Below are 21164 nucleotides of genomic sequence, written 5' to 3'. Positions count from 1 at the left end.
TCGTTAAATATCGTTACCTAGGTACTTTTGGAGCTCAGGCCACTTAAGGTAGGTAAGGTAATTACAGCGTATCAAGGTACGCCCGAGCGACTCCTGAATTAGGTACCCAACTCTAACCATAAAGTAATCAACTATTGGGGATTGCAGCTTGTCACAGAAAAAGGAGCACAAGAACGTCGGCTAGAGAAAGTTGTCATCGTAGCCAACAAAATACAGAGAAAAAGGGAGATGGGGGCACGAAATCATATAGTTAATTAAGAGCCTTGTCATCTTGGCCAGCTTCCGTTGAATAGGAAAAACTTCCACGGTCTGTAGTGGCGGGATGAATGATCAGCATAGCTTCCATGCCGCGATTTAATTCCACGGTCCACGTTGTAAATTCGGGGGCTTTGTAATAATTCTACCACCATGAGTTTGACCAACATGCTCGAAGCTATCTCATCCTCACTTCATCTGCTCGTGACAGACGTCGTGGAGTCGGTCACTAAGCAGCGCACATGTAACAAGCCCGCCCCCCTGAACTGCTCTTCACCCGCCACTTATACGGCCTGCATGTGTACCTTACAGCCTGCATCACTTCATAGAATCCAGACGCCCTCGCCAGCAGAGACACTGCTGTCACGAAACAATGATGTGGCATCCTGTTGTTGGCTGCCAATTTGTACCCCTTAATAATTACACCAAGCTTTGTCATCTAAGCCTCATCTACCCAACTCCGTCCAGTACCACCTCATCGAGGCTCGACGAGACGACAACTCGTATCTCACATCCTCGTGTCCGTCATCCCCGTCAGTTGTCACCGGTCCATTGACAGCTTCAAGCGTTAACTGGAACCGTTCTTTGCTCCCTGTTCGTCGATAAAGGGCGTTTTCGAAAAAAAAAAAAACCCCCCCGGGTCAAGCTCCAAGCCGCATCATTACTAGACATCAACCAAACTCTGCCCAAAAAATACGGCATCGCGTCGCTGCAATGTAATTATCGCTGATACTACATGTCTAAGACTGATTCCACCCGCTTGTTCCAAAGAACGGAAATTCGAAAAGAGATACACGAAGCCAACGTGACCCCCAACTGCACCACTGCGCTGCTCCGTTGTCTCTGCATCAGTACATAGCCCGAAAGCAAAACTTCAACCACTCTTGCCTGTCAGTCACAATACCCATGTGGCCAACTCTATGTATAATACACCACGGCCAAACTGCCATGACCGGCCGCAGGAAAACAGTGACCATCCCACTCGCTCATTCAGTCCCTCGGCCTAGGGAGCGCCGCCTTTGACGCCCTCCTCGCTCTTCCAACCTCAATCTTCCCACTCCCCGCCCCTGAGCGCAGGGTCAGCCGGGTCCGCCTTGCCTTGTCGACGACGGGCCTGCTTCACCTTCGCCAGTATTGCTCCGGTTTGGCTCCCGGCTAACCAACCTAGCCAAACCCGCCTGGAAAAGTTGGTCTGCTTCCGCCATTGCAGCTTCAGCACGACTGGCTGCCAGAGTTTCAGCTCTCCTCAGCATCTCCTGCAACGCCCCGGCCCCCGTCTCCACCTCCTCGTCGTCCACCTCCTCGTCATCCACCACCTCCACCTCTTCCTCCTCCTCTTCCTCTTGAATTGACGGTAAACCGCTGCTGGACGAAGAAGAAGGTCGGTCAACGAACTCCTTGACGCGGGATATCGGCGAAATGCCGACCCTCTTGGGCGGTGGCTTCTCTATTTCTTTCCCTTTCCCTTTCGCTCTCGCCCTCGCTCTCGCCCTCGCCTTCCCCTTACCGCCATCTTCGTCTTCATCCTCTGCCGGCTCTTCTTCGTCTTCTTCGAATTCTTCGTCTTCTTCTTCACCGGCCTTCATGTCTGATATCGCTTCCATCCAGGCCCCTCCACCCTCCGAAACCAACTCTTCCTGCGCCGGCTGGGAAGAGCCCGGCTGCCCGAGATAGTACCTTTCGAACCAGCTCCAGTTGACCTCCTCTTCAAAGTCGGCCCGCGCTTGGGTGTAAGGTCTGGGCTGGGACCGACTGAGCCTGAATTTGCCGTCTTCCGTCTTCGTCATGCACGCGTATTCTCTGTCTGGTGTGAACCCATGTTCGACGTCATTCTAAAAGTTTCGAGCCATCTTGTAAGTGCAGACCCGACGGGGACCGGGCGCCCGGCGTTGCTTCGCCCCTTGTACGTCTGTCCTTTCGCCCTTCTAAGATTCGTCCTCCGAGTCCGTATCGCTCTCCGGAACGAGTGCCCTATATCGTCGGCTGGCCAGGTCTTCTTCGATTCCGCCCTCGCTTTCGGGGTCCACGTACCCTTCGCCTCCCACAAGGCTGAGCACGACGGGGAGAAAAATGAGAGCGTGCGTGGCCGCAAAAACGACGAGGGCTAGCCAGACACGGAAGTAGTAAATCTCGAAAATCTTAGACCGTGTGAAGGCGAGCACGCACACGCCCAGAAGCTTCGTGACCGTGATGCCCGAAAAGACGGACGCACCGACGTTCACCAGCGCCGTCCACGCGCGAGCGTCGCGACCGCGGAACCTGTTCTTAGCCCGCTCCATGACAGTGCGCGAGGGGAACGTGTACGCGCGAGCGACGTGGGCGCAGAACTCGACAGCGATACCCACGCAGATGATTAGGTTGACCAGCGAGACCGCGTTGAGCGACACGCCAAAGACAGCCATGGCGCCAATGATATCGATGACTGTCATGCAGACCGTGACCGTCACCACGGCAGCAGTACGAATGGACCCGAGAAGAACCGTGGAGACTAGAAAGATGATGGCCACCGCGCAGCCCAAGAGCGTCGCGGTGAGGGACACGATGGAGGCATACTGATCGAAAAAGACGTAAAAGACGCTGTAGGGGAAAACCTCCACACCCGTCTCGCGCTGGATGCTGGATGCGATGCGTCGGGCGGACGACATGGCGTTGATGAAGTCGTCCTGGCTTCGCAGGGGGGTGTGCATGGCTCGGAAGTGACTGGCCTTGATCGTATCCGTCTCGGAATCGACGACTACAGTGTTTCCGTAGGCTGCTTGGCCGGCCAGAGGGCAATCCTCGGTCGTTGGGGACGATAGGAACTTGTGAAGATATTTGACGAACTCCCCATCCTCGGGCATGCCCGAGAGTGTGATGTCCCATGGGGGTTCACGGTGGGCAAAACAAGCTTCGCCGTGCTCGACGCAGCACTGGTCTCCCAGGTCCGGATTGAGCCACAAGAAGTAGTCGTCGATCCAACTGGCCGCGGGCGAGGATATGTACGAGACGTCCGGGCGCTTCCGCTCGCCCTCGAGAATGTTGGTGAGAGACATCTGCTCGCATGTCGTAAATCGTGAGCAGACCTCCCGCTGGTACTTGCGCTGGGTGGCATTGAATTCTCTCGTGACAAAAAAGACGGGCGGGCCGGTCTCCATGTAGTCGTAAAGGTCGTTGAAGTAGGGGATGAGGTAGGAGCCGTCGGGGATAGCGACGCGCTGGTCCAGGCCGAGCTTCACCTCGGGGATCAGCGCAATGCCCGCGGCGAAGAGACCGAGAAAGACCGCCACGATAACGCCCTTGGCTTTCTTGCCGAGGATGGCAGGGGCATAGTGTCTGCGAATGAACTGCTGGAGCCAGCTCTCCTCGGGGACCTCGTAGTGCCTGGCACCTGGACTAACATTGCCTCCGGTTAGATGCACCCGGGCAGCCTTAACCTGGATGCAAGGTATACAGTCGGCACGGTGGTCCTCGACGCGCATCTGGTTCAGGGCCAGAACTGACACGAACATGGTGATCTGGAGAATAGCGTTGATGAAAACCGCGGCAGCGGCATACGCCGCAAAATTGCGAACGGCCGGCATGCCGACAAAGACGCCGAGGGTAAAGGACGCGGTCTCGGTGAGAGCTGAAAGCAGAATGGACGGGCCCATGCGACCAAGCGCCTTCGCGATTCGCTCCTCGACGACGATGTCAGGATGGCTGATGTTGACCCGTTCAAACTCGTGAACGATGAGGAAAATATTGTCAACGCCGACGGCGAGCACAATGAAAGGAATAACCTCGGCGATGATGAGGGTAGCCTTCAAACCGAACCAAGAAAAGAGACCGACGGAGGCGCTGATGGACATGAGAACGATGAGAATGCCCATCACGCCCAGGGAGAACTTGGACTGGACCAAGGCGATGGCCGGGTTCCGGAGCAGTCCGCGAAGAGACAGCGTCGTGGACCCTAGGGCGAGCGATGCGTAGAGGAACATGATGACGTAGCTGATGGCCACGATTTTGGCATCGGTGTTGGTCGACTTGTTAAGTTCTTCTTCCAAGCTGATCTCGGTGGAGAAAGAGAGGCGAAGACCGCGGTCCTGCGCTTCTTGCTGGACCTCGAGGAGGCGGTCGCGAAGCGCAGCCTCCCAATCTGCGGCGCGTTCCACTTCAGGGCTGCCCTCGGCGCCGTTCTTGACCACCCAGTTGACGGTGATGGCCGTAGCATTGGCCGGATCAGAGGTCCAGCCGCCCAGGATCATGTTCGCCTCGACAGGCTGGCCGTAAGCCGGGCGGCACTCAACGGGGGAATCGACACATTTTCGGAGCCGATCTTTCCACTTCTTCTCATCAACAAGGCCAGGGTCGTTTCCAAAATAGGCAGTGACGGATTGGACGACACAGGCCGTGCCCGTGGGCTTGAGGCAGATGTCGTTGAGAGTGCCGCCGAATTTTGGACCCTTTAACCTGGCAACACTTCTCTCGACATCCATCCACCACAGAATGGTGTCGTAACTAAGCACAGGTGCCGGCCCTTCAGGAGATTGGTCGTTGACGAGGAAAATCTTCTCGGCACGATAGAAGGGGCCGAAGTTGCTGTCGAAGAAAGCCTTTTCTTGCGCAGCAGGCGAGGTCGGGCTCACCCAGAGACGCGCCGGCTCCCGCTCAAGATCGAACCGAATCCAGCCGGCGCTGAGGACGGCAACGAAGATCAAGGTCGAGGATATAGTAATTGCCGGAAAGCGGGCGGCAAAGTGACCCAGCCGGCTAAAGGCAGCATCGCACCAAGTATTGATCTTGTAATACCGGCGCGGCTGGTCCAGCATGGCGGGATTCAGAACAAGATCGCCTTCGTCCTCGTCGTCGCTAGGTGACGCGTCCTGGAGCAACCTGAGCCGCTCGTTACGGCGCCTGGCGTGCCTGCGCCACATGACGTGGCCGATAACAGCAGCCACGGCAGAGAAGAGTAGGATACAGTAGACGAAAATGGATGCAAAGGAGAGGCAAGGCAGGACGCCCACTTTGCAAGATCCAGGTTTCGACACTGCGGGAAGTTCGGGGCATACGTCCGGACAATCGACACAGGCACATCGGTAGTCCGGGTCCTCGTCGTTGCATTTCTTGGGTTTCATCTCCCGGGGGGACATTGCTGGGTTGTCATATTCTCTAGGAAAGTTCATCTGAAAGGGAGAACCCACGAGCTTCTCGTCACCCAAGAACTTAAGAAGCTGGGTATAGTTCTTGGCACCGCCTCCAATGAAGTCCATGGCCTTGGAGTTGGAGGAGCCGAACTTGACCTCTTTGCAGCTGTCGTAGAAACCGGAGCTGTATTGGTCCGAGACCAGTTGATCCAGTTCGAGGACGCGGGTCTTGCCATTCTTCTCTTGGACACGGGTAATATTAACAAAGAGGGATTGGTCGGGAGAGCAGGTGAAGGTGCAGAAGAGGTTGAAGAAGTTCTCCTTGCATGCAGGGCAGGAGGAAATGATCTGTTTGGGAGTTCCGAGTTCGGAGGAGAGGGACCGGACCTGAGTACGAAAAGAAAATGAGAATTAGTGAGGCAACTGGCAAAGCGCAGAGACTGCTGGGAGTCTTGTAGATCGCTGTCATATTCAATCAGTACATACCTGATCCGCATTACAGCAGACGGGTCCCGAAGTCCACTTCTCGCCGCACAGGTCCACAATCTGCTGGCGCAGGTCGTCGTCGGGCTCCTCGGCGAGGCCGTTGTCGACGCAAGGCAGCTCCTTTCCGAAGAAGTATTTGGAGCCGCATTGGCCACGGAAGGCGCATCTCCCGGCCTCGTGTTTTGGGGTGTAGAGCTCAGCGCCAACCACGCTCCCTACGAGCAGGGCCCCGACGGCGAGGAGCTTGTGTACAGGGTGTTGGGTCATGGCGCACGACGCCTTGCTGCTCCACGGCAGCACGAACCGGCCGAGGTGTTCTGGGCTGGGCTAGGCTATTCGAGAGCGAAGACGTTTGTGGGGTTGATTAAGTGATGGAGAGTAGGAGTAAGGAATGATAGATGGATAACGAAGGGGAGGTTTGGTCTGCTGGGTCCAATCCCCGAGATGACGATTTGGAAAATGGATAATGGACCGTGAGAAGTGCAGGAGGAAAAGAACAAGAAGAAAAAGAAAAAGAAAAAGAAAAAGAAAAGCAACCAAAGGAGCTCAGTTATGCAGTGGCAATGGCGACTTTTACCACTGTCCGGAGTTGCGATGCTGCTTCGTCTTTGAGGTGTTGGTAAAGGAGCAAGTTGAGGAGAGGTCAGGGAGGAGCTTCCGACTGTTGCTGTGACGGTGACGTTCCGCCCAAGAAGCTCGGCAGGCTGGGAGCGATGACAACGCTGTAAGGGTCATTGTGGATCCTGCTGTTTCCAACCAATTCGAATATGACTCTCCTGACGCTAGACTAGATTTCCCCGCTTTTTTGAAAGTTACACTACGTTGTACCTACCCCTTGCGTCACGCACCAGGCGCACGTGATGATGGAAGTACCCAGGTACAGGTACGGGGCTAGCCGCCTATCAGAGTAAGTGATTGACGATGATTTGTCCAATCGCAGTCGGTCTCTGGAGAGGAGCTCCTGGTCAGGGCCTTTATCCCGGAGCACCTAGTTTCTCCTCCTTCTCCTCTATCTAAAGTATTGTCTCGCAGAACTCGCGAACTGCGCCCAGGAAGCGATCAACGTGCTCGGGTTGATGGGTAATATTCAGCGATACAAAACCCCGGCTGCTGATGTAGATCCCCTTACTCAAGAGGTAGAAGTAGAACAAATGCCGAATATTGGCGCCACGCGCGCCATCCGCACCCTCAAACTTGAACCCAGCGACATTGCTGATCCCATTGACGCGGACAAGACCGCTATGCCGAGCATCAAAGGCTTCCGCCACACCTTCCCTTAGCCGGCTCCCCAGCTCAGCCGTCCGCTGCAGCTCCTCGCGCGACAGCAAGTCCACCGCCGCCGCGCCGGCCGTCATGGAGAAGATGTTGTTGTTCCACGTTCCCGAGTGCTGCAGGGCGCCCGAGCCCGCCGCGGACGGGTCAAACTGGGCCATGATGTCGCGCCGTCCGCCGAAGGCCCCGAAGGAGAAGCCGCCGCCAAAGTGCTTGCCGATGGTGGTCATGTCCGGGAGGATGCCGAGGTGTTCCTGCAACCCGCCGAAGAAGAGGCGCGATGTGATGATCTCGTCGAAAATGAGGACGGCGCCGATGCGGGTGGCTTCTGCGCGGAGGAAAGCGAGGAACTCGTGGGTGCCGGGAATCATGCCGGCGACGCCTTGCATGGGCTCCACGAGGATGACGCCGATGTCCGAGGTGATGCGGGCGCGGGTGGCTTCGATGTCGTCGAAGACGCCCTTTACCCAGTCGTGGGGGAGGTTCAGAGGGTTGGGTGAGGGTCCTCCGAACAGGAGGGTACCGCCGTGGTAGCCATTTTCGAAAACCATGACCTAGCGGTGGAGGGGTAGGCGACAGCATGAGCAGAGGCCCCGAGAAAGAAAAAAAAGAAAAGAAAAAAAAGGGGTGGGGGGGTTAAAGGGGCTGTTACAAAATATCAGGACAAGAAGGGGAGAAGGATAAGTGACTAAGTCTATAAGTGGCCTTCGGGCCCCTTACCTTTTTCCTCTGGACGAAATGAAGAGCACTCGCGATGGCCATTGTATTGGCCTCCGTCCCCGAGTTGCAGAAGCGTATCAAATCGACACTGGGAAATCGGTTCACCAGCTTCTCGGCCAGCTCAACTTCCCGCTCGTTGGGACCACCCAGGGTGAAGCCGGTCTTGGCGGCACGCTCGACTGCCGCGAGGATGACTGGGTGGGAGTGCCCGTACATGCCGGCATTGTACTCGGACACCAGGTCGAGGTACTCACGACCGTCGACCGAGGTCACGTAGCAGTCCTTGCCGCCAGAGAAGGTCAGGGGGAAAGGGTCGAAGCTGAGAACAGAACGTAAAGTTCCGCCGGGGATAACATTGCGAGCGCGTTGGTGGTACTCGGCCGATTTTGGATTGTCTCTGATGTATTCCTCGAGTAAACCGGCCAGCTTTCGGTCGATCTCGGATGTCTGAATGATCTCCGGCATGGTTGACGTGGCAGAGCAGTCAATAGGCTCGGGAGTCGGGATTGATGTTAAGAAGACGAGGAGAGGGTATATTTAATGACTTGGTAGGAGATGATAGTGGTCAGTCACATCGGTCATGATGGTCCTATAGATGTACTCCGTTGGCGATTGAAGTCGCACTTCATCGGCAACCATTTTGTCGTGCGGTTGATCCGGTCCGAGCCGACGAGGGGTCCGAACCAGTACCGGCCCGAATTGAATTATGGAAAAGCCGCCATCCGATTGATTTCCGTTCTATCAATGGGACCGGCTCTGCTCAGTAAGATAGCCACGGAGGGCTTCATTGTCTCAATTTCCGCATTTAATCGACAGGAACCTGGATATATGTCATATTCTATCACGTGAGCCACGGTATAGTGACCTCCTATTAGTTAGAGGTGCCCCACTATCCTCGCTTAGAAGGTGGCAGATATATTTAGGATATATATACCCGCCCCCTTTTTCTTTCTCTTTTATATATAATATAATTATATATTTCCTGAATTAACGCTCCCTATAAGCAGGCTCCCATTAATTTAATAGTTATAAGCCCGGGTAGTAGTAGTAACTAGTAACTTCCTGCTAATCTATTATCTATATTTATTTTTATATACTTCTATAGTATTATAGAGCCCTTCTACGCTCTCTCTCCTAATAATAAGCTCTTATTCGCTAAACCCTTACTTAATACTATATCGAATAAGCTTAAGATCACGGCTAAAGCGCTTAGTATCCCGCGCCTTAAATCCACACGGTAATAGGCCGATTAGATCTTCTATATCTAATCGTATATATAGGGGATAGAGGTCTAGGTATTACTCGATCCTAGCTAAAAGGATTAGCTAGATAACCGTCCTAAGTATATTATACCTAAATCTCTAGATTAATTACGCGAATAGTATTCCTAAGGTAAGGGCGACAATACTATCATGCCCTTAATATAGGAGCTTATACGCCTCGCCGAAATCGAGAATTAGCAGACTATAGCCTAGAATTAAAAGCTCGGTCGCCTTATTAAGGCGCTCGATAAGGCTAATTAACTACTTAAAACCACTATAGAGATCTTTACTTATTAATAAGCTATCGAAGAGGCTATTAAGAAATATCCCGGCTACGATAAGGAAAAATAAAATAAATACTTTACGTTACGCTATATAATAAAGGAACTAAAGAGTAGCTTCGCTCTAAGTAGTATTTATATAAAGGAAAAGGTAAAATAAGTATACGAAAAGTATTTATAAAACGCTTATTAAACTAATACTAAAGTAGCTATATAGTATACGGAGTAGAATACCTTATTAGACGCGTATATTAGTAAAAGGTAGCCGAGATTAAAGGACCCACTACTATTTAGAACTTTCTTATAGTAGTTAAATAGAAGTTTACACCTATTTAGGCAGAAACTAAGCTCTAGAAGCTAATAATAAAAGAGGTCCGCGGTAATAGAATTTCCGATCTTCTAATATACGGCCATGAGTTTAACGCTATTATAAACGCTGTAACCACGGATAGAATACGCTATAGCGTTTACGCGACCCTAAAAGACCGCTTAGATAATAATAAAGGCGGAAAAAAGCCTAAGAAGAAAAGTATTAATTACCTCTATTAACACGAATATATATAGAAGCTAGAGCACTATAATAAGCTAGAGTGTAACGGCTTGTCAAAAGTTGTTTACGTATTAAGGCCGAAAATATAGATTATTCGAACTAAGGAAGGAAAGGAGGAAAGGAAAAGTCTGCGCGGTGTGTAGACGGCTAAGTATATGTGGGATCGCACGGACCTCGCTAGGGGTCCGTGCTTCTTGGTCCCGGCCACTGCCGGGGACTGTTCCGCGGGCCATGGCCCGTAATAAGAGTACGCTTTAACCGGAAAATACGAGTAGAGATCTAATACCTATATTAATAATAAGTAGTGTAAGGAGATACGGAAGGAGATTAAGCTTCTAAAATAGAAAAGCTTACGCGAAAAACTATCGAAAAAGGGATAGGAAAGCTCGGAGAGCGGTAGTAATAAGGGAGATAGATATCCTAAGAAGGTTATTATAACTATCCTGGATCCTGCCCTTATCTACATTATAGAAAAGGTCCTTAGAATCTACACCGCGCTCCGACTAGGCCCTTATTCGCTCTTATAGAGTACTCTTCTCAATAATTACGGCGTAACTCACCTTATTAACTTAATCGACCTGGTTATTCTAGGTTCCTTTATTTCTATAAAGGGATCTATCGAATTCGGTATAACCGATTTTCCGATTATTAGTAAAGGTAAATAGTTTCTTAAGGGAATCCTTAATAAACCTTTAGGTGCTCCGAAAGCTAACTTAAAGCTTAACGATATAGTTATTATAGAGGGATTTTACACGAATATTATATCAGAAGCTCTATTATATAAGGTTAGGATCTAGTATTCGGGTTATAACTGCTTATTACGCTTTAGAACGGCGGAGAAAAGCGTGGTCTTATTAAAGCTACTTTAACGCTTTAATATAACTATCCTTTAGTATAAGCTAATTTTATCTTCTTTTTTTATTTATTATTCTAACTAATAGTATATAGTATTATTTCGATTAATTACGATTATTAATATATACTAGTTATAGTAGTCGATCGACTAATAAGAGCTTACCGATATTACTAACCTTCCCGCGACCCTCCGCGTCTATAAGTCGACGAAGAATAGTTATAGCACTTAAGAGCAGGCTATCTTAGACTAAGCGCTCTATGAGTATTAGTTCGTAATGCTAGGAATGTGTTAATTAAGGGAACTAAGCGGATAGACTATAAGATATACTCCCGAACCTAGGTATATTAAGTTATATCTCGATATATATTAGAACACCGCTCCCTATAACCGTTTTAGCGTATTTATTAGGATCTTTAAGAGCTACCTAAGAGCTATAACGGTATACGATATCTTCTTATAATAAAGGACGAATATAGCGGCTAGATCTACGTACTACCTTTAGCTTCGAAAATAGCGTTACGGTTTATAACGCGCTATAAGCCTTCGAATAATAGGTTAATCGGCAGTTTATATTATATATCTATAAGATACGCAGTGATAATAAGCCCTTAATTGTTAATCTAGTAGGGAATTTAATAACCTAGCTATAGGCAAGTAGTTAAGGGATCGATATAGAAATTATACTGTCCTATACCTATAAACCGAACGGAGGCAGCGAAAGAGCCGGTTAACTAATTATTATAAAGTCTAATACTATACTTAACGGAGTAGGAATTCTATTAGATAAATAGCCAGAAAGCACTAGAATAGGAGCGCTATTATATAGTATAAGTCCCTTATAACGATATAGATAAAAATCCCTAGTGGAAATCCTCGACTTATAGTTTAGAGATGATACGCTAAGTCCGGTAAAAGAGTATATAGCCGACCTATACCCTGATTAGAGTAGTATTTATACCTACGGCTACCGCGCCTATCTAATAGCGAGGGATAAAGAGGCTAGGAGGAATAGGAAACTATATAAGGTTTAACTAAGGGGATATATTAGGTATCTTATAGGTTATATTACCTATAATATTTACCGAGTATAGATTCTATAGCTTTAGAAGGTTATTATAACACGTAATATATAATTTAACGAGTAGTTATTTTATAAACTATAGCTCGAAGAAGTAGAATAGATCCTAGAGCCTAAGGTAAGGAACTAGCTTATAACTTACGAAATATAAGAAAATAAAGATAATGACTTTATCCTATAGGCTTACCCTCCGGGTAGATTAATTGATAGTATACCTTTTAGAGAATAAGTATAGTCCACGGGTTCGAACTCGGGGGTAAGAGTAGTAGAGGCTAAATTAAACGTTTTATCGCCACTACTAAATACACCTAATATACCCGAACCGCCCGTAATAGAACTTTAAACCCCACGCGTAATACTTAATCCTTAGAGTAGGAATCTTTAGGTTATAAGCGTAGAGCCATAGTCTTCGGAGGAACTCTTAATTAATAGTTCTTCCGACTAATAAGATAACGAAGCGGCTATATAAGAAGGTACTATAGCCGATACGGTAAGATTATATATACTAAAGCTTAATATGGATACTTGGACGATTTTAACTATAAAAAGAAGTACGTAAGCGATAGTATAGGGACTAGCTACCCTTAATCCGTACTATAGTATTAGCCGTATTATAGCGTCCGGATCTAGACTACTTATCCGACCGACTCCTAAGGTGACCGCCTATTAAAGGAAAAAGAGTATACTAATAAAGGAAGTAACGCACGCTAGCGTAAGAATCACTAATCGCCGTGCTTAAGGAAAGACTATTCGGATTAATCCACGGATGTATTAGGTAGAGCTAGATATACCTTTAACTTATATCTTTTTCTTATCTAATTTATAAGAAAAGCGCTAGGACGGGCTAAAAGGGCTTCTAACCTTTAATTTAATAATCCTCGGAGTAGCCGATACTAAAATAAATACCCGTTTAAATACTAAAAAAGAGGCTATAATATTACCGAAGCCCTTAATCGATGGTAGGGTTTATCGCGACTATGTAAAGATTATACGAAAGCACTAATAGGAGCTTACTAACCACCTAATACGTGAATAGTTTAAAGAAGCCGCGTAGAAGGAGGTAAATAAGCTAATTAAGAAGCGTATATAAAGGGAAATTAAGCGCTTAGAGGCGAAGTTAAAGCCTTTTCCGTTAAAGTGGGTTTTTACCTATAAGTTTAACTAAGACGGATATCTTGAACGATATAAGGCACGCTTATATATTCGAGGGGACCTATAGAAGAGCTTAATAATTAAGGGAACCTATATAATAATACTCGTTACACGATTTTTTTATATTATTATAGCCCTAGCTACTTAGTTTAATCTAGAGATTAAGTAACTTAATATCGTTAACGCCTTCGTTAACGCCTAAAGAAGTAAAACAGGAACGCCCATTATATACGAACTTCCCAATAGATTTAAGCAGTCTGATAAGTGCTTAGAGCTCGATAAAGCACTATATAGACTACGCGACTCGCGTAGACTATTGTTCTAGACCTTCGCGGCCACCCTAATAGACTTAAGGATAAAGGCTAGTACGGAAGAACCGTGCTTATTCTATACTAAGGCTTAAGACGTATTCGTTATATTCTTTATAGACGATATTCTTATATTATTTTATAGAGATAATACTATAAACGGTCTTAGGATTATTAAAGGGATTAAAATAAGGTTTAAGGTATCGGAAAAAGGGGAAGCCGATTAGTTTTTAGGTATTAAGATTATTTAAGATCGCCCTCGATATAAGGTTTTCCTCTCCTACGACTTATATATCGAAAAGATCGTAGCTAGGTTTAAATTAAACGCTCTAAATACCTACCTAGTAATTCTTATTCCCGTTATAGAATACCGGAAAAAAGAAGATAAAGCTACCGCTTAAGTGATTAAATCTTATTAAGAAAAGGTCGGATTAGTGCTTTATATAGTAGATATAATACGTCCTAATATAGTACTCGCCGTCTTTATCCTCTCCCGCTTTCTTAGAAACCCCTTTCCCGAGTATTATAAGGCGATAGACTAAGCTGGCCGCTATTTATTTATAATAAAGAACCTTTTAATTTAGTACGGATTAAGTATTAGTTTATAGGTAATAGTTATTATAAGCGACGCCTTTTTTATAGACGATTTAGATATATAAAGATCTTTATAGGGTTACCTTATTAGCTTATTTAGTGGATTAGTTATATAGAAAGTACTAAAGTATTATTATTATTTATTACGCTATTCTCGCTTAGCTAAGCTAGGCTAGCTACCTAGGCAATAGTCCTTCTCTAATTCTTAAGGGGAAACCGTTAATAGATAAAAACCCCTACGCTCTTATTATATAGGTAGTTCTATTATGCGTGGCCGCTACGGTATCGCTCCGCGGCCCCGTTTTTATCGCTATTCGAAAACCAGATCTTACCTTTAGGCTAGTAGCTAATAGGGGTCGGCTAGTTAGTTTAGTAGGTGCCGTGTTAGTTATACGCGCCCTTGGTACGCTATCGTTATAGTCCCTCGCCGCTATCCTTTCCTTTATTCCGGATCCGGCGAGGTTATTCTTCCCTCGCCGCGGCACCTTTTATACCCTCCCTCCCTTCTATAGGGGGGAGGGTATACCTACCCCCCCCTTACTCCTTCCTTTATTTATTATTTATTCTAAAACCTCCTTTATATACCTACTATTTATAGTAGCCCTTATTTAGTTATATACCTCCCTTACTCGCGCTACGTAAGCTCTCTGGGGTAGGCGCTATAGTATAGGCCGGGCGTGGCTACTATTCCCTAAAAGGCGTGGTGACTTATAGAGCTAATCTACCGCTCCCTTTTCTTATAACCCTCCCTCTTTTCCTCTCTTTTCCTCCTTTCCTCTTTTCCTCCTTTAAGCTATCGTTCTTAAGGTAAGTTTTACGTGGTCGGTACGATATAGGTATAGCCCTAGAATTCCTGTACGGGATCCCCGGTGCTATTCGGCTATATAGTAAGGGATTTAACGGGGTTCTAAGTCGCGCCGTCCTCGCGCCGCCCCCGCTCCACTCCCGTAACGCCCGCCTTAGTCTAACTCTCCTACCCCTCTAAATACCTAGTAATAAGACCTCTATTACTAAAGAGGGAGCCGGTACCGGCGCCTATAAGGGTAAAAGGCCAGCTACCCCCTAGCCTTCTACTATAAGTTCCCCGCTGTATTATTATCGCGCCCGTTTTACGCCCCCGTTTTATATTTTAACCCGGTATAGTCCGCCGCTACCCCTACCGTCCGCTTATCGCCTTATACTTCGTGTATTATATCCCTAGTATAAGACTACTAGGCCGCGCCCTGCTAAAACCCCCCTAGTATATAGTCCTATCGCGTTCCTGTTACGCCCCCGCGGTGCCCCCGCTCCGTACCGTATTTACTAACCCGACTTAGGAGCCGGCGCCCGTTATATTAAATATATTAATAGTAATCGTAGTAATAGCTACTACGCCCCGGTTTATCCCCGCTACGCCCTCGCTACGCCCTTACTCCTTTAATCCTTCTATTAAGTCCCCCCCCCCCTATAATAACGCCGCCACCGCCCTTATCGCCGCCGCCGCCGCCGCCCACGCCGCCTTAACTCCTTTTATAGGTTTTTTCCCCTTCTCCGTTATACCGTATACGCTATATCCTTATTACTAATCCTATCGTAGAATATCCGGAAGTATTAGTAGGCGGCCATCTATTAGACTCGCGCCCTTTAGGCGTACCGCGCCGCCCTCCGCCGGGCTAGTAGTATTAGTATAGTCGCCGCCCCCGCCGCTACGCCCCCGTAAAGCTATAGTAGTAGCTATGCTTATAACGGTAAGATATTAAAGCTTATCCTCGCCTACCTTATAAGTTACCCCGCGCTAACCCCGCGCCGACCCTGCTATTAATACGTATTATAGGGTATCCCCGTCCTTTTATCAGGGGATCCTACGGCCTTAGCCACCGAGGATAAGGGTAAAGGTAAGGATAAGGTTATCCTAGTAGATAGTAGAGCGATTAGCTCTAACGACGATAACGATAAGTCCGATAAGTATATAGATAAGGAGTAAACGTAGCGCGCCCGTAGCGTGGTTATATAACGGCTATTAATAAATATCTTACTCTCCCTCTACTTATTCCCTTTATAGTCGTCTTTACCTCCCTTTATAGTCGTCTTTACCTCCCTTTATAGTCGTCTTTACCTCCCTTTATAGTCGTCTTCGCCTCCCTGTATCTATACCCGAGGTTCTAACGCTATAGGGGCTCTACTACGCCTCCGTGTCTAGTTATTATGCTAGTTAGAAGTCCGGGAGGCGCCCGGTTTATAGGAACCACTTCGTGACCTTCCCCGCGGTCTCCTTACTCCGGAGCGCTAAGAGCTAGTCCTATTTTATTAGTAGGCGCGCGCCTATATCGGCCGCGAGGCGCTTTTATATCTCCCCTAATATATCTTAGCACTATAATGCGATATATTCCGCTATCTCCGGCCCTCTATTAGCGTACCGGTAATATAGCGTCGCCGTTTCCGGTACGCCTCTTATAAAGAGGAAGTAACGAAGGCCTATTTTCTTTATTCGAATCTAGGTAAGGATAGAACTCTATAGTTTTATAAGGTCTTTATACTTCCTAAGCGCCGCGTAGTCGAATTAGGGTATCTACGCTACGGCCACGCTACTATATTAATATAGTAAGGTACGCTTTTACCGGTACGCCTATTCCTCTTAAAGGCGTTAGGCTAATTCCCTCCTAAGGAGCTAGGACTTAACCTCCTACTTCTATACCCCCTAAAACCTTAGGTAGGGCCTAACCCCTCCCCCGCGTCTTCTACGCTATATAGCCGCTTTAGCTACTTATTATACCTAAAGTATCGCTTACTCTATCTAGGTATCCTTTACACGTAGTACCGCTTATACGGTTAGGGTATTATAGTATAAGTTAAGGGGGGGGACCCCTGCCTCTATCTTAATTACCTTTATAGCGGTAGCCCGATACGCGCTAGTAACGATACGTAGGTATTACGCCTACTTACTAGCTAGTCCTTTAAGAACTCCGCTCGGCTTCTCCCCTTTTCTTATTATCGTATCAAAGGCCGGGGCCGCGTATAGTATAGCGCTCCGGACTACTATTTAGTATAGTTTACGCGTATCCCCGATACGGTAGCCCTATACTAACGCTATAAGGCGCGTAAGGGCGTATTTTTAGGTAAGGAGTTTAGCTTTAAGTTTCCTGATATAAGGACGGAATATAAGCTTCTAGTCGAGGATAACCCCTAAGACCTTTATTTCTCTAACTTATAGCGCCGGTACGCCTTTAAGGTGTAGTAGGAGTAATAGCGGTTCTTGTTTTCTCGTAAAGTAAAGGAGCTTATACTTCCGTGGCTTAAATCGTAGTCCGCTCCTCTATAACTAGCTTTAGTAGACTTACTATACCCGTTTAAGGTACGCCTATAGTACGGCCTTATTACGTCTAAAAGCTATAATATTCGTGTTATCGGTAAAGCCGATTACCGTAACCCGCGGTATCCGGATTAATTCCTAGTAAAGCGTCCTAATAAATAGTATAAAGAGGATCGGGGAGAGGGGGGATCCTTAGGGGACTCCCGCCTAGATTTTTACCTAATATGCTATATCGCTATCGAAGCGTAGACGCGCCGTGCGCGCTATAAGATATAACTAGGTCTATTTTATAACCTAGTCCGGGAAGCCGTACTAGGCGAGGACTTTAAGGAGTTTTTAATGTAGTACTATATTAAAGGCGCCCTAGATATTAAGCTTTAATTACGCTATAGCTCCGCCGCGCTTCTACACGGCGTATACTCCCTCTATAATAGCCCTAACCGCTACTATTATATCACGGTATCTACGATTACCTATCTATCCGGCGGGGAGGAGTTAATACTCCTCCGCTATAGTCGCGATTCTTCTTACTATTATCTTCTTAAGGACCTTCCCCGTTACGCTAAGGAGTAATATCGGTCGTTACCCTAAGGCTATCGTATAAGCTTCCTGTAGTTTACCTGGTTTCTTAAGCAGTATTACTTCTACGGTACGGTATTATTACGGGAAATATACGTTCTTAAGGCTCGCGGAGAAAAGTTATACTAGTCGCTTATAGAGTGGTTAGCTATAGGCGAGTAGGAATCCGTTCGGTAGGCTATCCTCCCCGGGTACCTTTTACTTTATTATTTATTATATAGTCTACTAAACCTCCTCTTCCGTGACCTCTTACATAAGTGGTATTACTATTATCCTCGGCGCGCCGCCGATACGCCCGCTTTCTATAGGGTATAATAGGGGGAAAAACTTCTCTGTAAGGATTATCGCTTTCCCGTTATATATTATCGCGACTAGTCCGCCCGCGTTACGCTATAGGGGCGGGATAGATAAGAGGTCTAGGGGTAAGTGGCTTACCGTCTGGGCCTAGCGTTATAGTGCCTAAAGGCTTTTTTAGTCTACTATTATCGTATCGATGGCACCGCGCTAGCTCTTCCGTTTCTTTATTCTAACTAGAATATCGCGATATTTTTCTGCCTCTTTAAGTTTATTCTACCTATTATATAACCTCCGCCTATAATAGCGCCGTATTAGCCTTATTACCTCCTTATTCGCCTTTACTATCTCCTACGTCTATTATAGCGGCCTATCGCGGAAGGCGGCTAGCTTACGGCGCGGCGTTATAGCGTCCGCGATACTAGTAAGGTCCTATAGTATCTAGTTTACTACCTAGTCGATTACTTCCGGGGTAAAGGGTATTTCTCTATAGTCTACCCTCCAGGCCTCTTTTTAGGCCGCTTTCTAGTCTAACTTCCTCTACCTCTATCCTTTACTAGCGATACACTAACACGGTTACGCAGTGTCGATATTAATTATCTAAGCTATATAGTCTAAGCCTATTAGGTCTAGATCGTCCTCCTATATATATATATAAGGTCCGCTAAGACCCAGGTAAGGTCTAGCGTGCTATACTATCGATTAGTATCGGCCGAGGTCCTAGTAATATATTCTTTCGGGGTTATAAGGTCGAGTTACTATTAGTGCGCGAGCGTAATAAGGTCTTCCGATTATCTTTCGTATATATTATACCCGTCTTAGAGGGGATTTTTTAGGTTAAAGTCTCCTATTAGGACGGTGCACTACCGCTCTGGTTCCGCTATAAGTTTATATATCGGGGTCTCCTACTCTCCTCCCTTATAGTATAATAATTATACTACCTATATATTCGTCTCCTGCTATTATATCCCGACTCTAATTATAGCCTAGGCCTAATCCTTACCCGTATGCCACGTAAATATAGCGGCCTTATACCGCTTATATATATAGAGCAGGGCGCGCCTACTCCCCTATACTATCCTATAATTATATCCCCTTAGGTAAGTCGGGTTTTTCCTCTTATCTAACCCGGGCTTTATTACCGCTATTACGTTATACCCGCTATGGTTATAGAGCGCCTACTATATTCTATCCCGCTATCCCCCTATATTCTACTAAGCGATTCTAATTATTTATCTTAGGCGGCTACACCGCGCTCACTTCGCTTTATAGTTACGCCTTAGGTATAGCCCGGGGGTAAGGGGTATGGTGTTACGGCCAACAGGCCTAATATACACTAACATGAAGGATACACTGGTATATAATGTACTAGGACGGTTAGCGTACTAGGACGTAACTAGAAGATAACTCAGGAAGAGGGATCACGTGCTCCAGCACGTGACCCTGTTAGGAAGGATGCATTAGCACTACTGATAGGTATAGGCCAGGGCGCTATAGGGGCCACCTGGGTGGGTAACCTATTTCACGAATATTCACTAACGGAGAAGTGAATAATAAGTGAACACCTAGTGAACGTTATAGGGTTATTCACTAGGGACCTAGTGAATAATAAGCTATATATACCAGAGTATTCTAGGCCTTGCTTCTACTAGAGAATAAGACATCGATTAATCTAAGTCTTTACCTGGACTACTATTCTACGCTTAAACCTACCTTATGAAGAAGACGCCTAGTCTTTACGACGTAACTACGACTAGACCACTACGAACGATAGTTACTGCTCTTTAGTTAATATCCTCTTCTTATTTTAAACTAAAACCTCGACGCCAGTCCCCTATCGTCCGCTATACTATAGAGGACTGGAAGCCGTCGTAATATAAGGCTTTATAGGGGTTAGAAGGTAGTATTAGAGGCGAGAAACCTTATAATATTATTATCCTACGTAGGCGTAAATAGGGTGGTACGCGATCTAAGGAAGATATTCCGCGACTCTAAAAGGCGTCCTTTCTATTTTCTTTTTTTCTTAGGCGGTTTAGGGACTATTATCGTATTTAGTAACGCCGTAAAGACGCTATACTCCCTCTCCGCCCTATATTTCTTAAGTTAGCTAAGGTTAAATCCCCTTACCCTATTAGTATATACCTCCTTAGTCCGCGCCCTTTCCTTTACTTTATTTAGGTATTTATCGTTAAATACCGCGTACGGCCCCTTATAGGCGGCGTAGCGCCTTCTCTTCGGGTTTATCTTAGCCTTATACGCCGCGAAGCCCCCTTAGTATACTAACTCTACGTCGCCGTAATACCCGTATAGCGCTTCTATCGCCTAACACTAACCTGCTTTAGATCCGAAGTTAAGGTATTTAAAGCACTATTATAGAGAGATCTCGGGGTTATAGGGTTCGCTATTATAGTGTCCGTAATTAAAGAAGACTCCCTCCTTTATTAATCGCTCCGCGTCCTCAGGGCGGGCGACCTTAATAGTTAGTAACGCTATCCGCGCTACGTCGTTCCTAGGTTTCCTAGCCTTAATCCGGGTAATCGCCACGTTATTCTATAGCCGAAGTTCTTATAACACCGTGTCGGGGTTATAAGTTAGTAGCTACGCTATTAGTATTCCTTTTACTATAACTTAATACGTTTTCTTATATATCGTGGCTCCTATACCGAATACGCCTTTAACCTAATTATTCGCGTTCCCTATCTACTATTTATTCCTATACTTAAACGTAAGAATTATATTACCGTTTAGGAGTTATCGCGCGGCTATTATATTTACACGGCGGGTAACTTAATTAACCGCCTTAATAATCTCTTATAGGGTTCGGCTTTTAAGGTTAGTCTTAGTGTCTCCGTATCGGATTATTAGCTCTCGGGCGTATCGGGTAGGTATAATCTTTACTAGTGCTATCTCGATACGTTAGCGCTATGCGGGCGTGCTCCCTATTACCTAGGCGTAAGTCTTAGGTCCCGCTACTCCGAGTAATTCTATTAGTATACCCTTAATCGCTTATTAGATTATATCGGTAAGCCCTTTAGTTATAAGGGGGGGTATATTACTACCGGGTTATTAGCGTAGCGGCTTCCCTA

At 46.9% G+C, this 21164-nt stretch overlaps 3 protein-coding genes across 3 annotated transcripts; all 3 read right to left on the bottom strand.

The window, feature by feature from the left end:
• Positions 1-1300: 1300 nt before the first annotated feature.
• SODALDRAFT_362303 (hypothetical protein) lies at positions 1301-2042 on the bottom strand (the record flags this gene model as incomplete). The annotated part of the gene is made up of 2 exons (XM_028614447.1): positions 1301-1353; positions 1379-2042. 2 exons carry the CDS (start codon positions 2040-2042, stop codon positions 1301-1303), a joined length of 717 nt encoding a protein of 238 aa, XP_028464299.1.
• On the bottom strand, positions 1894-6209 carry SODALDRAFT_220511 (patched sphingolipid transporter). Its single transcript, XM_028607333.1, has 2 exons — positions 5844-6209; positions 1894-5744 (listed from the first exon to the last, which is right to left on the bottom strand). The coding sequence occupies exons 1-2, from the start codon at positions 6108-6110 to the stop codon at positions 2181-2183; spliced, it is 3831 nt and encodes a 1276-aa protein (XP_028464298.1). The 5' UTR covers positions 6111-6209; the 3' UTR covers positions 1894-2180.
• Positions 6210-6730: 521 nt separating this feature from the next.
• Positions 6731-8582, bottom strand: SODALDRAFT_335585 (aminotransferase class-III). Its single transcript, XM_028612500.1, has 2 exons — positions 7836-8582; positions 6731-7669 (listed from the first exon to the last, which is right to left on the bottom strand). Exons 1-2 carry the CDS (start codon positions 8298-8300, stop codon positions 6857-6859), a joined length of 1278 nt encoding a protein of 425 aa, XP_028464297.1. The 5' UTR covers positions 8301-8582; the 3' UTR covers positions 6731-6856.
• Between the last annotated feature and the right edge of the window lie 12582 nt (positions 8583-21164).

The sequence above is a fragment of the Sodiomyces alkalinus genome (assembly GCF_003711515.1).
Source record: "Sodiomyces alkalinus F11 unplaced genomic scaffold SODALscaffold_9, whole genome shotgun sequence".
Taxonomy (NCBI): Eukaryota; Fungi; Ascomycota; class Sordariomycetes; order Glomerellales; family Plectosphaerellaceae; genus Sodiomyces; species Sodiomyces alkalinus.
Note: the sequence above shows the minus strand (reverse complement) of the source record. Positions and strands in the feature narration are given on the sequence as shown.